The 15,595-nt window shown below is 28.2% G+C and overlaps 2 protein-coding genes across 12 annotated transcripts in view; one reads left to right on the top strand and one right to left on the bottom strand.

Annotated features, from left to right (window-relative positions):
• The window catches only part of LOC126855414 (uncharacterized), a 143,397-nt gene that overhangs the window by 112,213 nt on the left and 15,589 nt on the right, over positions 1-15,595 (bottom strand). The window lies entirely within an intron of this gene.
• LOC126855506 (uncharacterized) lies at positions 8,288-15,225 on the top strand. 8 transcript variants are annotated; one of them, XR_007688251.1, is made up of 3 exons: positions 8,288-8,477; positions 13,786-13,854; positions 13,943-15,225. XR_007688251.1 is itself a non-coding variant. In XM_050603245.1 (2 exons), the coding sequence occupies exons 1-2, from the start codon at positions 8,433-8,435 to the stop codon at positions 14,407-14,409; spliced, it is 669 nt and encodes a 222-aa protein (XP_050459202.1). In that variant the 5' UTR covers positions 8,288-8,432; the 3' UTR covers positions 14,410-15,225. The 8 variants fall into 8 exon arrangements, 3 of the variants coding, with proteins under 3 accessions (XP_050459202.1, XP_050459183.1, XP_050459193.1); XR_007688250.1 differs by lacking the exon at positions 8,288-8,477 and adding an exon at positions 13,354-13,497; XM_050603245.1 differs by having other exon boundaries at positions 13,786-15,225.

Here is a 15,595-nt window from a genome sequence, read left to right as displayed (position 1 = left end):
ATATATATATATATAGATATTGATTTTCCTTTTGAATTCTTCAGGAGGAATTCGTATATTCCCTTTTTTCCATTGACGTAAATCGAAGTTGCTGCAGTCATTCATTATTATATAATTATATATAATTTTATATATATATAATATTGCAAAATATTCGCTTACGGGAATGAATACATAACATATTAATATATTTAATTCTAATTAAGTTATATATATATATTACTATTAAACATATTATATTAATACAAAACTTTTCTTTAAACAATTAATTTCAAATCAAATTAATCGAATGAGAAGTGTCACATTTCACAGACTTAATGATATAAATATTTTATGTGAAAAATAAAACATTTACAATAAACGATTAATAATTTATCGCAAAATCTGAATTAAAGAAAAATCAATTCTAGACAGATTTATCACGAAAACAAACCCTGCATACAAATGCGGAAAACAATTCTTTTTCGCGGAGATGGCTTTCGATGAGAATTTAATTGGCGCGAAGCGAAGAGAGCGAAAGGGAGGCTCGAAAATAAAGTCGAAAGGAGAAGGAAAAAGGACAATCGCCGTCGAGGAGCAATTAAAAGCAATTCCTCTTGGCTGTATATCACTTTTACGTGCGCTACGGCCACGGGCCCTCATTAAGATCGACCTTCGACTCCGCTGAGCAGCAACGGGATTCTATTGCTCCTGTTGTTTTCTTGAAATACGATCTATCGGAAACTATACGGAAGACAAGCTTCATACATAAGTAATGAGAAAAGTATTTCGCGGCGTGATGTCTTTAATTTGTGGCGAATTTTAATGCGCGAGCTCTGGGTTGTGAGATTCCTTTGGCGATAACAGAAACAAGGTGCAAAAGTAGCGGTCGTAAACACCTCGTGTAAAATCGTGACGAATTTCAAATTTACTTTCAACTATTCCACTTGCACATATATTTCAATAATAATAATAATAATAATAATAATGATAATAATTTATATTTCGATATGGGGAAAAAGTTATATCGAAAATATATAACACAATCGCGCGGAGAATAATTAAAATCACGTGAATATTATTATATCTTGCGCATATATATCCATAAACAACAAATAATTTAACAATTTTATTTACGATATTATATTTACTTATGCTTTCTTATATACTTCAAATTAAAAGATCAATATTTGTATTCAACATGCGTATATATGTATGTATTTACTGTATGTATCTCTGCGCAATTTATTTTTCGCCGATCGATTCTTATCATTCCTACTGGCAGCCTCTAGACAGTGCTATTTTCCTATAGACGGAGAAATGATCGATCGAACGTGAACAGAGAAACTCATTTCATTCCTGTACGAGCATATGCGGGCTCTCTTTTCCTACGCATCATGTCTTTGGAAGCCAATTTCAAATGTTTCAATCATCCCATTTTCTCGACGAATACAATTATATATAAAAAATAAATTAAGGATAATCTATTACTCATTCAATATGAGTACATGATTTGCTCGCGATAACTTCTGGGGAAGAAATAAATCTCTCCAACATTATGTAACTTCTCCTCTTTCGCAATATTCGATCATTCAACTTATCGATTATTTTTATTATTATTAACTTTATATATCAAAGAGATATAATAGAGGTTCAGTGAAGTTTTTCTAATAATATCTAAGAGAGATATTTTTGCTGGTAGAAAAACTATGCGGGGAAAGCACCAGTTTAATAGACGACGCATGAATAAATTTGCATCGAATTTTTCGCATAAACGAAACGAGATGCAGTAGAAGAGGAAGACGAAGAAAAGACACGCAGAAGTTCACGCAGTACGCGAATGCGGTACGGAGAATCTACGTATTTAAATTGTAGATGATCTTCGCAAAAGTCTCTTCCCTATACAACGGGGTGGCGAAGGGAATAGGAAAAAGGAGAGAGAGAGAGAGAGAGAGAGAGAGGAGCTGAGAATCAACGGAGAAACAGAGAGAAGCAATATACGTGCCTTCAGGGGGGCCGTTTTCTACTCTTTCGTTTTTCTTCCTCTCATCCTTTCTACCGGTCGATGGGACGTCGATCACACGTGTTGTTTTCGTTATTATTCGCGAGAAAGAAAGAGAAAGAGAAACAGAAGAAATGGCCGGTGGGAGCCAGAAGCGTGTGAAAGACACTCGCAACGAAGAAAATTTCGAAGACGAGGCTTCGCCGCGTCGATTCACATGAGAAATGCGCGAAATATCTTCGCGATTTTACGTTAACGTTCGCACGAAGTCTTTGATGCCGCATCAGGCTTGTCGAATTAACTCTCGGCGCATCATCGTCATTAACTTTGACAAGAGAAATTCATGGTTGCGGTTAACTCATCATTGCAACAATAACATAACAATCAAATGATTTTTATTGTTACAAGTTTGCAAGATCTGAGAAAACAGGAAAAAATTAAAAGCCGCTGCTGCGAATAAAAACATAGAAATAAAAATAATGAAAGTGATAATAAATGAGAAATTTAGTAATCGATAATTCACTTTGATTCACATTGCAAAAATATATTTCAGGCAATATTCAAATGTGTTGAGTCTTTATACACTAAATATACAGATTTAATTAATTTAAAACTGCTTCTGATTGGCAAAAGCTATTTTCGCCTGGATTTATATCAAACTCGTTATAAGTTTGATTAAAAAATTTGTGATTGATATAGAGCAGAGCCTTTTTTTCTCGATAATTTTTATTAACGTAAAAAAAATTAAAAAAATTATATATACCTCAAATATATACAAAAAAAAAAAAAAAAAATTGTATTGCAATAAATAGAAATAACTGATCAGATTTCCATTAAGTTTTAAATTAAAAGATTAAATGATTTAAAGATTATATGATCATTTAAAAGATTATATGATTGATATAACTTATATTCAAAGTATAAATTGACGGCACTTGAAAAATTTGCTTTGAAAGATTTGAGGCATGCATTCCAATTATTCTCACAATTTCGCCGAGGTAAACTCATCTGATTGGCGTGATTTTCTTAATTTTTGTTTTGCTTTGTTTAATTTTCCTATAATTTTATAGACGCACTTGCGAGCACGCGTGAAGGGTTCATTAATGTTCTGAAGTGAATGGACTTTATCTGAAAAGAGTTTTTATTCATTTTCTTGTACCATTTTCAATTCTGACGTTACACCCCGGTTGATGTAGGTATCGAGGACCCTTAATTGACTCGTCGCTGCGGTTTGTTGTTGGAACACAAAATATCAAGATGAAACGAGCCATAACAAGTCGGTTTGTCGGCTAACGCGCGCGGCTTTGACACGGCCTATGGATTCGCGCGTATATAAAGTTCCAGGTAGATTGAAGCGAGGCGGAGAAGAGAAACCTTTCGAAGAAAAAAAAAATGGTAAAGAGCGAGAAACCTTTCGCGATTGATCTCACCGAAAACCCGCTGGCTTGCCCCGAGCCCCCTAATCTTCTTATTCACCGGACATCAGGGATACCGTAATCATGTGGACGAAATGGGCCAAGAGCTCAAGAGATCGCTTTTTAAAAATATAATTTTAATATATTTTTTCAAATTTTACATTTTAATTTTTAGACAGGCAATGCGTTCAAAAATAAATAGTTAAAAATTAAATTAGATCAAATTAAAATTAAAATCGAGTTAATTGAAATTAATTAAAATAAATCTAAAATCAAAAATAAATTTAATTAAAATTTATTTAAATAATATCAGATTTTTCAAATCTAAATAAATATTTAAATATTTATATTCATGTCATCTGTCCTATTAGATCTCTATTAGACCGATGTAAAGATATTTCCGCATGATTTCAACGCAGAGATATTTCACTTGATACTTTTTTTTATTTTCAAAAAAACTGCTTTCGTTTAAAGAAACGATATAAATCGCACGGTAGTATTTATAAATTAGTGCTTATCGATACCAGACTTTGCTGGCCGGGCACTCCAATGTCTCAAGACGGCTCTGGCCAACGCACAGCCCTGACCGGCTTCAGACAAAAGTCCGATGTGGGCTTGAGGAAGAAGCCGCCTCTCGACGCCGGTTTCGCGATCCCGTCAGTAATTATGTACCACCACGCTGGAAACTCTAAACAAGGCGTATCGGGACGAGTGGCGGCGAATCGATCGGCGGTTTCAAGTTTCTGCCTTGCAACATGCATCGACACTTCCCGATGAAAAAATCAACGGGATCTCATTTCGTTTCACGTCTCGACTGTGTGTGTGTATCCCATAGGGAATAAGAATTCATTTCGACGAGACGAGCGAGACAATCGCACATAAATTGGCAGCGCAGAACGCACCGCAATATTTCGTTTATACACGGAAATAAAATCGGCACGCGAAACGACACGCGATCGCGATACAACGTGCGTTGCACGCGACGAGTCGCGTGAAACAAAAGGCATGATAGCGATGACCGTAATCGTGCGTATGAAGCTGGCGTCTCATTTTGTGAAAACTCATTAATTGTTGAGAGTTCTAGCTTTATTTTTAATAGTTTTAACGTTCCTAATAGATTAAATAAATAGTTATATTTTTTTATTTGTCCAACACTTTTTAATCTATCAAAAATTCTAGAATTATAAAAATCAGAACTCCCAACAATTAACGAGTTTCCACGAAATGAAATGAAACGTCAGCTTCACACATGCCACGCAAACATTCTTTAAAGTTACAATGTATACCCGGAAAAATTTCTTATATAAAGATTTTAATAAGTCCATTTCTGATGATTATCTTATTTCATTAATGAGAGTGACATAAAGAAATGGAAATTGATAAAACTTGAATTTTAGGCCCCGAAAAGTCGTTCTTGATTAGGCTCTAAATTAATCTAAATTAATCTAAATTAAGCTTTCAATTATATTAAATTAATAATATGTACACTAGTTGTACATTTCGGTTGCTGAATAGATATGGCAGGGCGTTGGTTAATTTTGGAATATTGGCTTCATATCCTTCTTATTACGTTCTTCATTAATGTATGTAATAGGTAGATGGAAAAAAAGAGATTACATTCAAGATACATTTGAAAACTAGCAGTATATGCAACGAGTAAATAATAGTCGTAGCTTAATAAAACAATAAAATGTATGCCGCAGAAACAGATATATATTTTTTGTAATATATGAACAATACTTTTGATATAAATTAAAAATTAAAAATTTTCTAATAATACACTCACATACAGTGAGTAAGATCAAGTGATAGAATCATATGATAGAATAAATAAAATTTATCTGTGCTTAATCGTTGATTAATAACATATATAATTTTGACGTCATTTTTTTTATAAAAGACATTATATATCCTAAGTGGATTAAAAATCATAATTTTGTTTCTTATTTTTCGTTCGTGTATATTTTCGTAGTAAATAAAAATAATAATAATTACCTAAAATTATGCAATAGCTAAAAAATAATAATTTAGAGACTTGTAAAAAAATTATGCTTCTTTTTAAATAATATATAAATATATAAATTTAATCTCCCACATACACATATATTAAAGGTACCTGAGGTTAAATATCAATTCTTCTTAATAGAGAAAAAGAGAAAGAGAGAGTAAATTAACCAAAAATTATTTCGAATATAAAGTTATATTTATGATTCCTTTTTATGCGCATCCCGTGTATAATGTTACGGATGTTCGTATCGATTCGTGGATCGGTGCCAGAGTCGTGACACGGATATACGTAGTTTCCGGCACGTAGGCGATTCTCGTCCGGAATAAAGCGAGAGTATGCACAAAGTCGCGAGCGTGCGCAACCTTACCGTCTAGACTTTTTCGCACGTGCCGGATAGAAGACATTCGATATGCAGATTATGGGAAGCCCCGCGTCTCTTTATCGAGCGGAGAAAAAGCGTAAAAAAAAAACTTGCAGTCTATACATGCGAGAAGCATCTTATAAGATATTCATGCTCGACGACTCGTTACAATGAAAAATTCGCTCGATATAACACAAATAAGCATAGCTCAAGTCGTGACAAACATAGCGCATTGCGTTTTCCTATTGCGCCTTGCATTTTGCTTTTTCATGTAAAATAACGTATACATAACTAATACGTAACTGAGACGAATCAAATGTGTCAGAGGTTAAAAATCAAAACAATTTTCAAACACATCTTCTGAGAGTGTACAAGAGATATATGTACTATTAAAGGACCTTGAATTAATATTCTATTTATTTTTGTAACATTATACTGCCGCAGTCGGTGTCAGTGTTTCAAACTTTGTGATATTGCTTCAACGTTATTTCTAAATAATCAGACAAAGTACACGCTCGGCACGGACTTCTGCAACGGATATATCTTGATTAGAAAAAGGAGTTTATCTAGATTCATTTATTGTTTGATTTACTCTGTAAATATTTTATCGTCCTACTGTATACTCTTTCTAATCTTTTAAAGAGTTATGTCAAAAATGTACAATATAATACAAACATTTTGAAATTTTTGTGTTTTATGTATTTTGTACATAATTTGACAAAAGAAAACATGTACTATACTAGTTTTTATAAATACAATCGTATATATCAATAGATTTGACTAATGTGAGGCAAAAATCTCGCTCATATAATCTTCATTTTATAATATTGCAATCATTTAATTATGCAACATCCTGTATATGTTTCTATATTAATTTTTTTCGTAGGTTATTTTAATGGCTACTAGGAAAGAAATTCTAGACTATCTACATAAAAGGGATAATATCGAAATAACAGTAAATGGAATTTTAAATAAAATTATACCTATAGATATCATATTAAAAAAAAGTGCAAAAAATAATATGATAAAATCGACAGTAGACGTTGTACGAGAAAAAGAGGAACATATGATAAACAAACAATTATACGAGCAAGCAATGAGGGAGTATAATGAAAACTATGATTCGACAATGGTAGATGATCTTATAAGAAACTACGGACTTGATCGTGATGTTTTCAACCACGAAAGAAATAAATATCATACACCTGGAGAGCCTTATGTATTCACTAGGGCTATACGAGGAGAATACTTTACATTTGCACAGGACGAATTAATATGGGAACATTTAAAATCGGTGATAGATATAAATTTATCTTGCCCTTGCAGAACTTGCATTTTGTTAGAAGCGTCAAAATATGCTTACATACGTGCCAGAGGATGGGAGATAAAATTGCATGAAGATTGGTATGAAAGGGCACCAATGAGATGGGTACAAAAGTTCGAAATGAGACACCGCAAAGAAATTAATAAATTCTGCAGTAAACTATGTCAGAATAGCTGTAGTATGAATGTAGTTGAATAATAAACAATTGTCGATGTTTGATGGAAAAATTATTGTCGGATTATCAAATGGTTCTAAAACATTCTATAGCTAACAAATTTTAATTTATTTCGATACTGCATTGTGATAGCATAACAAACGTACATTTATTTTTTTATTTTAAGATTTAGAATTAAGATTAATGAACAGAAATGAATAAGAAATAAGATTTTAAAAAGAAATAGTTCCTATTCTTATAAATAACGAGTTTTAAGATATTTGAAAGATGCATTTTTATCAACGGAAAGAAAAAATGTCGAGAAATATTATTCTAATTTACGAACACGAATGAACTTTTATATACGATTAAATGCTACTAAATTTATTATATTCTTTGAGTATAAAAATCAATCATATATATTGTTTATATAAAAGATTTTTACCTAATAAATATAGCAAAATCATGTCACTTTAATTAAATCTTAAGTTTAATTATTTTAATGTATACGTGTTAATTTTTATTATTTAAAATCACAAAAAATATTGTAATGAAAAAACGAGAAAAAAATGAAATATTCTTAATTTAAATAGTTTTTAATTTTTAAACCGCAATAGACAAATGACTAATGTAATGTAACCAAAATATTTAAAAATATAGAATATTTAAAAATAATTTAATTAATTGATAAATTTCAAAATATATTCTTGTATTATACATTTTTGTATTATTAATTACACATAATTATAAATATTAATAAATTTTTAACATTTTCGAATAACAGATCTTTATTCTTTTACATGTTTTTTTGTTGCATAAAAATTTGAACAATTTTTCCAATATTTAATCCAATGATAAATATTAAGGAAAAAATGTTTTGGACCAACTAAATAAATAAATAGGAGATTAACGATAAAAATTCAAACAAGTAACTCTTTATGTAACTTATACAAATAAAATGTGGTAGAGGTTAAAAATCAAAACAATTTTAAAACACCTCTTCTAAAACATGAAAGAAATATATGTACACTTAAAGAACCTTGAATTAATATTCTATTTATTTTTATAACATTATTCTGCCAGAGTCAGTATCAGTTTCAAATTTTGTGATATTGCTTCAATATTTTTTCTATACAATCAGATAAAATATACACTTCGCACGGATTTCTGCAACCGATTGTATATCTAAATGAAAAGAAATTTGTCTGAATATATTTGCTGTTTGATTTATTCTGTAAGTATTTTATCGTTCTATTCTATATTCTTAACCTTATAAAAAGTTATGTCAAAATTATATGCATTTTGACATTTTTGTGTTTTATGTATTTTGTACATAATTTGACAAAAGAAAACATGTACTATACTAGTTTTTATAAATACAATCGTAGTCAATAGATTGGAACAATGTGAGGCAAAAATCTCGCTCATATAATCTTCATTTTATAATATTGCAATCAATTTGTCTATAATTATACAATATGCTTTGAAGTATTTCTATATTAGCTGTTTTCATAGATTTTTTAATGGCCACTAAGGAACAAATTAAAGAATATCTTCGTATAAGGGATAATATCAATGAAACAGTAAATGCAATTTTAAATTATACACATACAAATATCATAATCACAGATATGACAGAAAAAGATATGGTAGAATTAACATTAAAGATTGTACAAGAAAAAAAGAACATTTGAAAATTAAACTATCGTACGAGGCAGCAATGAATGATTATGTGAAAACAGCCACGGACGTGAAAAACTGTGGCATGACAACAATGGCTATTGTAAAAATATTGTAGAAAAGTACGAACTTAGTCATGAGACTTTTATCGGCGAAATATTTCAACGTGAAGTACTCGAACGTTCTACAAACAATTATGTATATACTAGAATTATAGCAAGAGAAGGTTTTACATATGCACAGGAAGAATCATTATGGCAATTGTTAAAATGGTTGGTTAATGTAGATTTTATACCTTGCAATTGCAGAATTTGCTTTTATTAGAAGCGTCGATACATGCTTACGAATATGCCGAACAATGCAAAATAACACATTATAAGTATTGGAATTCATGTAAAGCGGCAACAATAGAATGGATACAAATGTTCGAGATGAGGCACCGTGACGAAATTTCTAGCTTATGCAGTAAGCTGTGTAAGAAGAGCTAGATTATAGCAGGAATGATAAACAATTGTTGTCGATGTTTGATGGACAAAATTATTTTCGAATTATCAAATGATTCTAAAACATTCTATAGCCAACAAATTTTTATCTATTTCAATGTTACATTGTGATGATATATTAACACAAACGGCAACATTTATTTTTAAGATTTAGATTTACGGTTTAATGAACAATTTTGAATAAGATTTTAAAGAAAAACAACTCCTATTTTTCTTATAAATGGCGAGTTTTTAAAATATTTGTAAGATGCTTTTTTATTAACAGAAAGAAAAAATATCGAGAAACATTGTTGTAATTTATGAACATGAACAAGCTTTTATATGCTATGACTAGGCTACAATATCCTTATTATTTTTGAACATTAATTATTGTTGAAAATATCTCTATGTACTTTATTACGTTTTAATGTGCTTAAACAAGTTTTTAAATAGATCTTTAAATATTACAAGAAAAGTATATAAGGCAAATATAGAAAAAGAGAGAAAAATATAGAAAAAGAGAAAGAAAAGGATAGAAAAAAAAAGTTACAATTAGTAAATGAATTCTTGAATATATGAACTTTTTCTATATGTGTTATATGTATTATATATCAATAATTCAAATTATTCTAAATTTATTTCTCTTTGTTTCATTTCATCTTTGTAATATTTTATTAACCAGTGTACTTTTTATTTACCGTTGTTCACATTGCGCAATAAACGTAATGAATTGTTTATATTTGCCCAAATAAATCTAAGAAATAACAATTTAGTAGCTACAATTTTCGAGACATTTAAAAAAGCCTGTTCAAATTAAGAAATTAACAATTATTTTTAATGATGTTAAGAAAAAATAATATTGATTAACATGTTTACATATTCAGAAATGAGTTTTTGTCTTTTTTATATAATCTATATATCCATATTGCTACTAAATTAATTATATTCTTTGAATATAAAAGTCAATAATATACATATTGTTTATACAAAAGAATTTTATCTAATAAATAAAATTATCATATCAGTTTAATTAAATCTTAAGTTTAATTATTTTAATATATACATGTTAATTTTATTATTTAAAATCGCATCAAAATATTGTAATCGTAACAAAAACAAATAAAAAAATAAAATATTCTTAATTTAAACTTAATTTGGTAATTTTTAGTTTTTAAACTGCAATAGACGCGAATGACTGTAATATAATCAGAATATTTCAGAGTAATTTAATTAATTAATAAATTTCAAAATATATTTATCTTTGTGTATTATTAATTGTACATAATTATAGATATTAATAAATTTTAATATTTTCGATTAACAGATCTTTTTTTTACTATGTTTTTTTGTTTTTTTATTAAAATTTGAACTATTTTTCCTATATTCAATCTATTAATCAATATTAATAAATGCTGGCAATAATAAAAACATGCAAAAAGCTAAAAAAAATTACAAATCTCAAAATTTTCTCACAGAAATACATATTCGATACGCGAAAAACATCTTATAAAAAAGCTCATGCTCGCTGACTCGTAACAATTAAAAATACACTCGATATGATACAAATAAACACAGCGCAAATCATGGCAAACATAATGCATTGCGATTTTCTATGCATCTGTATCCTGCTTTCCGTGTAAAATAACGTATACGTATAACTGAGACGAATCAAATGTGTCAGAGGTTAAAAATCAAAACAATTTTCAAACACATCTTCTGAGAGTGTACAAGAGATATATGTACTATTAAAGGACCTTGAATTAATATTCTATTTATTTTTGTAACATTATACTGCCGCAGTCGGTGTCAGTGTTTCAAACTTTGTGATATTGCTTCAACGTTATTTCTAAATAATCAGACAAAGTACACGCTCGGCACGGACTTCTGCAACGGATATATCTTGATTAGAAAAAGGAGTTTATCTAGATTCATTTATTGTTTGATTTACTCTGTAAATATTTTATCGTCCTACTGTATACTCTTTCTAATCTTTTAAAGAGTTATGTCAAAAATGTACAATATAATACAAACATTTTGAAATTTTTGTGTTTTATGTATTTTGTACATAATTTGAAAAAAGAAAACATGTTCTATCTAGTTTTTATAAATACAATCATATATATCAATAGATTTGACTAATGTAAGGCAAAAATCTCGGTCATATAATCTTCATTTTATAATATTGCAATCATTTAATTATGCAACATCCTGTATATGTTTCTATATTAATTTTTTTCGTAGGTTATTTTAATGGCTACTAGGAAAGAAATTCTAGACTATCTACATAAAAGGGATAATATCGAAATAACAGTAAATGGAATTTTAAATAAAATTATACCTATAGATATCATATTCAAAGATCTCAAAAGTGCAGAAAATGATATGATAAAATGGACAGTAGACGCTGTACAAGAAAAAGGGCAATATATGAAACACAAACAATTATACGAGCAAGCAATGAGGGAGTATAATGAAAGCTATGATTCGACAATGGTAGAGGATCTTGTAAGAAAATACGGACTTGATCGTAATGTTTTCCACCACGAAAGATATAAACATTATACACCTGGAGAGCCTTATGTATTCACTAGGGCTATACGAGGAGAATACTTTACATTTGCACAGGACGAATTAATATGGGAACATTTAAAATCGGTGATAGATATAAATTTATCTTGCCCTTGCAGAACTTGCATTTTGTTAGAAGCGTCAAAATATGCTTACATACGTGCCAGAGGATGGAAGATAAAATTGCATAAAGATTGGGATTTACATGAAAGGGCACCAATAAAATGGATACGAAAGTTCGAAATGAGACACCGCAACGAAATTTCTAGCTTCTGCAGTAAACTATGTCAGAATAGCTGTAGTATGAATGTAGTTGAATAATAAACAACTATTGTCGATGTTTGATGGAAAAATTATTGTCGGATCATCAAATGGTTCTAAAACATTCTATAGCTAACAAATTTTAATTTATTTCGATACTGCATTGTGATAGCATAACAAACGTACATTTATTTTTTTATTTTAAGATTTAGAATTAAGATTTAATGGACAGATATGAATAAGAAATAAGATTTTAAAAAAGAAATAACTCCTAGTCTTATAAATAACAAGTTTTTAAGATATTTGTAAGATGCATTTTTATCAACGGAAAGAAAAAAATGTCGAGAAATATTATTGTAATTTACGAACACGAGTGAACTTTTATATACGATTAAATGCTACTAAATTTATTATATTCTTTGAGTATAAAAATCAATCATATATATTGTTTATACAAAAGATTTTTACCTAATAAATATAGCAAAATCATGTCACTTTAATGAAATCTTAAGTTTAATTATTTTAATGTATACGTGTTAATTTTTATTATTTAAAATCACAAAAAAATATTGTAATAAAAAAAACGAGAAAAAAAATGAAATATTCTTAATTTAAATAATAATTTTTAATTTTTAAACCGCAATAGACAAATGACTAATGTAATGTAACCAAAATATTTAAAAATATAGAATATTTAAAAATAATTTAATTAATTGATAAATTTCAAAATATATTCTTGTATTATACATTTTTGTATTATTAATTACACATAATTATAAATATTAATAAATTTTTAACATTTTCGAATAACAGATCTTTATTCTTTTACATGTTTTTTTGTTGCATAAAAATTTGAACAATTTTTCCAATATTTAATCCAATGATAAATATTAAGGAAAAAATGTTTTGGACCAACTAAATAAATAAATAGGAGATTAACGATAAAAATTCAAACAAGTAACTCTTTATGTAACTTATACAAATAAAATGTGGTAGAGGTTAAAAATCAAAACAATTTTAAAACACCTCTTCTAAAACATGAAAGAAATATATGTACACTTAAAGAACCTTGAATTAATATTCTATTTATTTTTATAACATTATTCTGCCAGAGTCAGTATCAGTTTCAAATTTTGTGATATTGCTTCAATATTTTTTCTATACAATCAGATAAAATATACACTTCGCACGGATTTCTGCAACCGATTGTATATCTAAATGAAAAGAAATTTGTCTGAATATATTTGCTGTTTGATTTATTCTGTAAGTATTTTATCGTTCTATTCTATATTCTTTACTCTATATTCTTAACCTTATAAAAAGTTATGTCAAAATTATATGCATTTTGACGTTTTTGTGTTTTATGTATTCTAAACATAATTTAAAAAAAAGAAAACATGTACTATACTAGTTTTTATAAATACAATCGTAGTCAATAGATTGGAACAATGTGAGGCAAAAATCTCGCTCATATAATCTTCATTTTATAATATTGCAATCATTTAATTATGCAACATCCTGTATATGTTTCTATATTAATTTTTTTCGTAGGTTATTTTAATGGCTACTAGGAAAGACATTCTAGACTATCTACATAAAAGGGATAATATCGAAAGAACAGTAAATGGAATTTTAAATAATATTATACCTATAGATATCATAAAAAATGACAAAAATGCAGAAAGTAATATGATAAAATCGACCGTAGACGTTGTACGAGAAAAAGAGGAATATATGAGAAACAAACAATTATACGAGCAAGCAATGAGGGAGTATAATGTAAACTATAATTCGACAATGGTAGATGATCTTATAAGAAACTACGGACTTGATCGTGATATTTTCAACCACGAAAGATATAGATATTATACACCTAGAGAGCCTTATGTATACAATAGGATGATACGAAAAGAAGGCTTTACATATGTACAGGAAGAATTAATATGGCAACATTTAAAATCGGTGATAGATATAAATTTATCTTGCCCTTGCAGAACTTGCATTTTGTTAGAAGCGTCAAAATATGCTTACATACGTGCCAAAGAATGGGAGATAAAATTGCATAAAGATTGGGATTTATATAAAAGGGCACCAATGAGATGGGTACGAAGGTTCGAAATGAGACACCGTGACGAAATTTCTAACTTATGCAGTAAGCTGTGTAAGAAGAGCTAGAGTATAGCAGGAATGATAAACAATTGTTGTCGATGTTCGATGGAAAAATTATTTTCGAATTATCAAATGGTTCTAAAACATTCTATAGCCAACAAATTTTTATCTATTTCAATGTTATATTGTGATGATATATTAACACAAACGGCAACATTTATTTTTTAAGATTTAGATTTACGGTTTAATGAACAATTTTGAATAAGATTTTAAAGAAAAAACAACTCCTATTTTTCTTATAAATGGCGAGTTTTTAAAATATTTGTAAGATGCTTTTTTATTAACAGAAAGAAAAAAATATCGAGAAACATTGTTGTAATTTATGAACATGAACAAGCTTTTATATGCTATGACTAGGCTACAATATCCTTATTATTTTTGAACATTAATTATTGTTGAAAATATCTCTATGTACTTTATTACGTTTTAATGTGCTTAAACAAGTTTTTAAATAGATCTTTAAATATTACAAGAAAAGTATATAAGGCAAATATAGAAAAAGAGAGAAAAATATAGAAAAAGAGAAAGAAAAGGATAGAAAAAAAAAGTTACAATTAGTAAATGAATTCTTGAATATATGAACTTTTTCTATATATGTTATATGTATTATATATCAATAATTCAAATTATTCTAAATTTATTTCTCTTTGTTTCATTTCATCTTTGTAATATTTTATTAACCAGTGTACTTTTTATTTACCGTTGTTCACATTGCGCAATAAACGTAATGAATTGTTTATATTTGCCCAAATAAATCTAAGAAATAACAATTTAGTAGCTACAATTTTCGAGACATTTAAAAAAGCCTGTTCAAATTAAGAAATTAACAATTATTTTTAATGATGTTAAGAAAAAATAATATTGATTAACATGTTTACATATTCAGAAATGAGTTTTTGTCTTTTTATATAATCTATATATCCATATTGCTACTAAATTAATTATATTCTTTGAATATAAAAGTCAATAATATACATATTGTTTATACAAAAGAATTTTATCTAATAAATAAAATTATCATATCAGTTTAATTAAATCTTAAGTTTAATTATTTTAATGTATACATGTTAATTTTTATTATTTAAAATCGCATCGAAATATTGTAATCGTAAGAAAAAACAAATAAAAAAATAAAATATTCTTAATTTAAACTTAATTTGGTAATTTTTAGTTTTTAAACTGCAATAGACGC

This window comes from Cataglyphis hispanica, chromosome 2, assembly GCF_021464435.1.
Source record: "Cataglyphis hispanica isolate Lineage 1 chromosome 2, ULB_Chis1_1.0, whole genome shotgun sequence".
Lineage (NCBI taxonomy): Eukaryota > Metazoa > Arthropoda > Insecta > Hymenoptera > Formicidae > Cataglyphis > Cataglyphis hispanica.
This window is presented reverse-complemented; position numbering and strand designations above follow the sequence as displayed.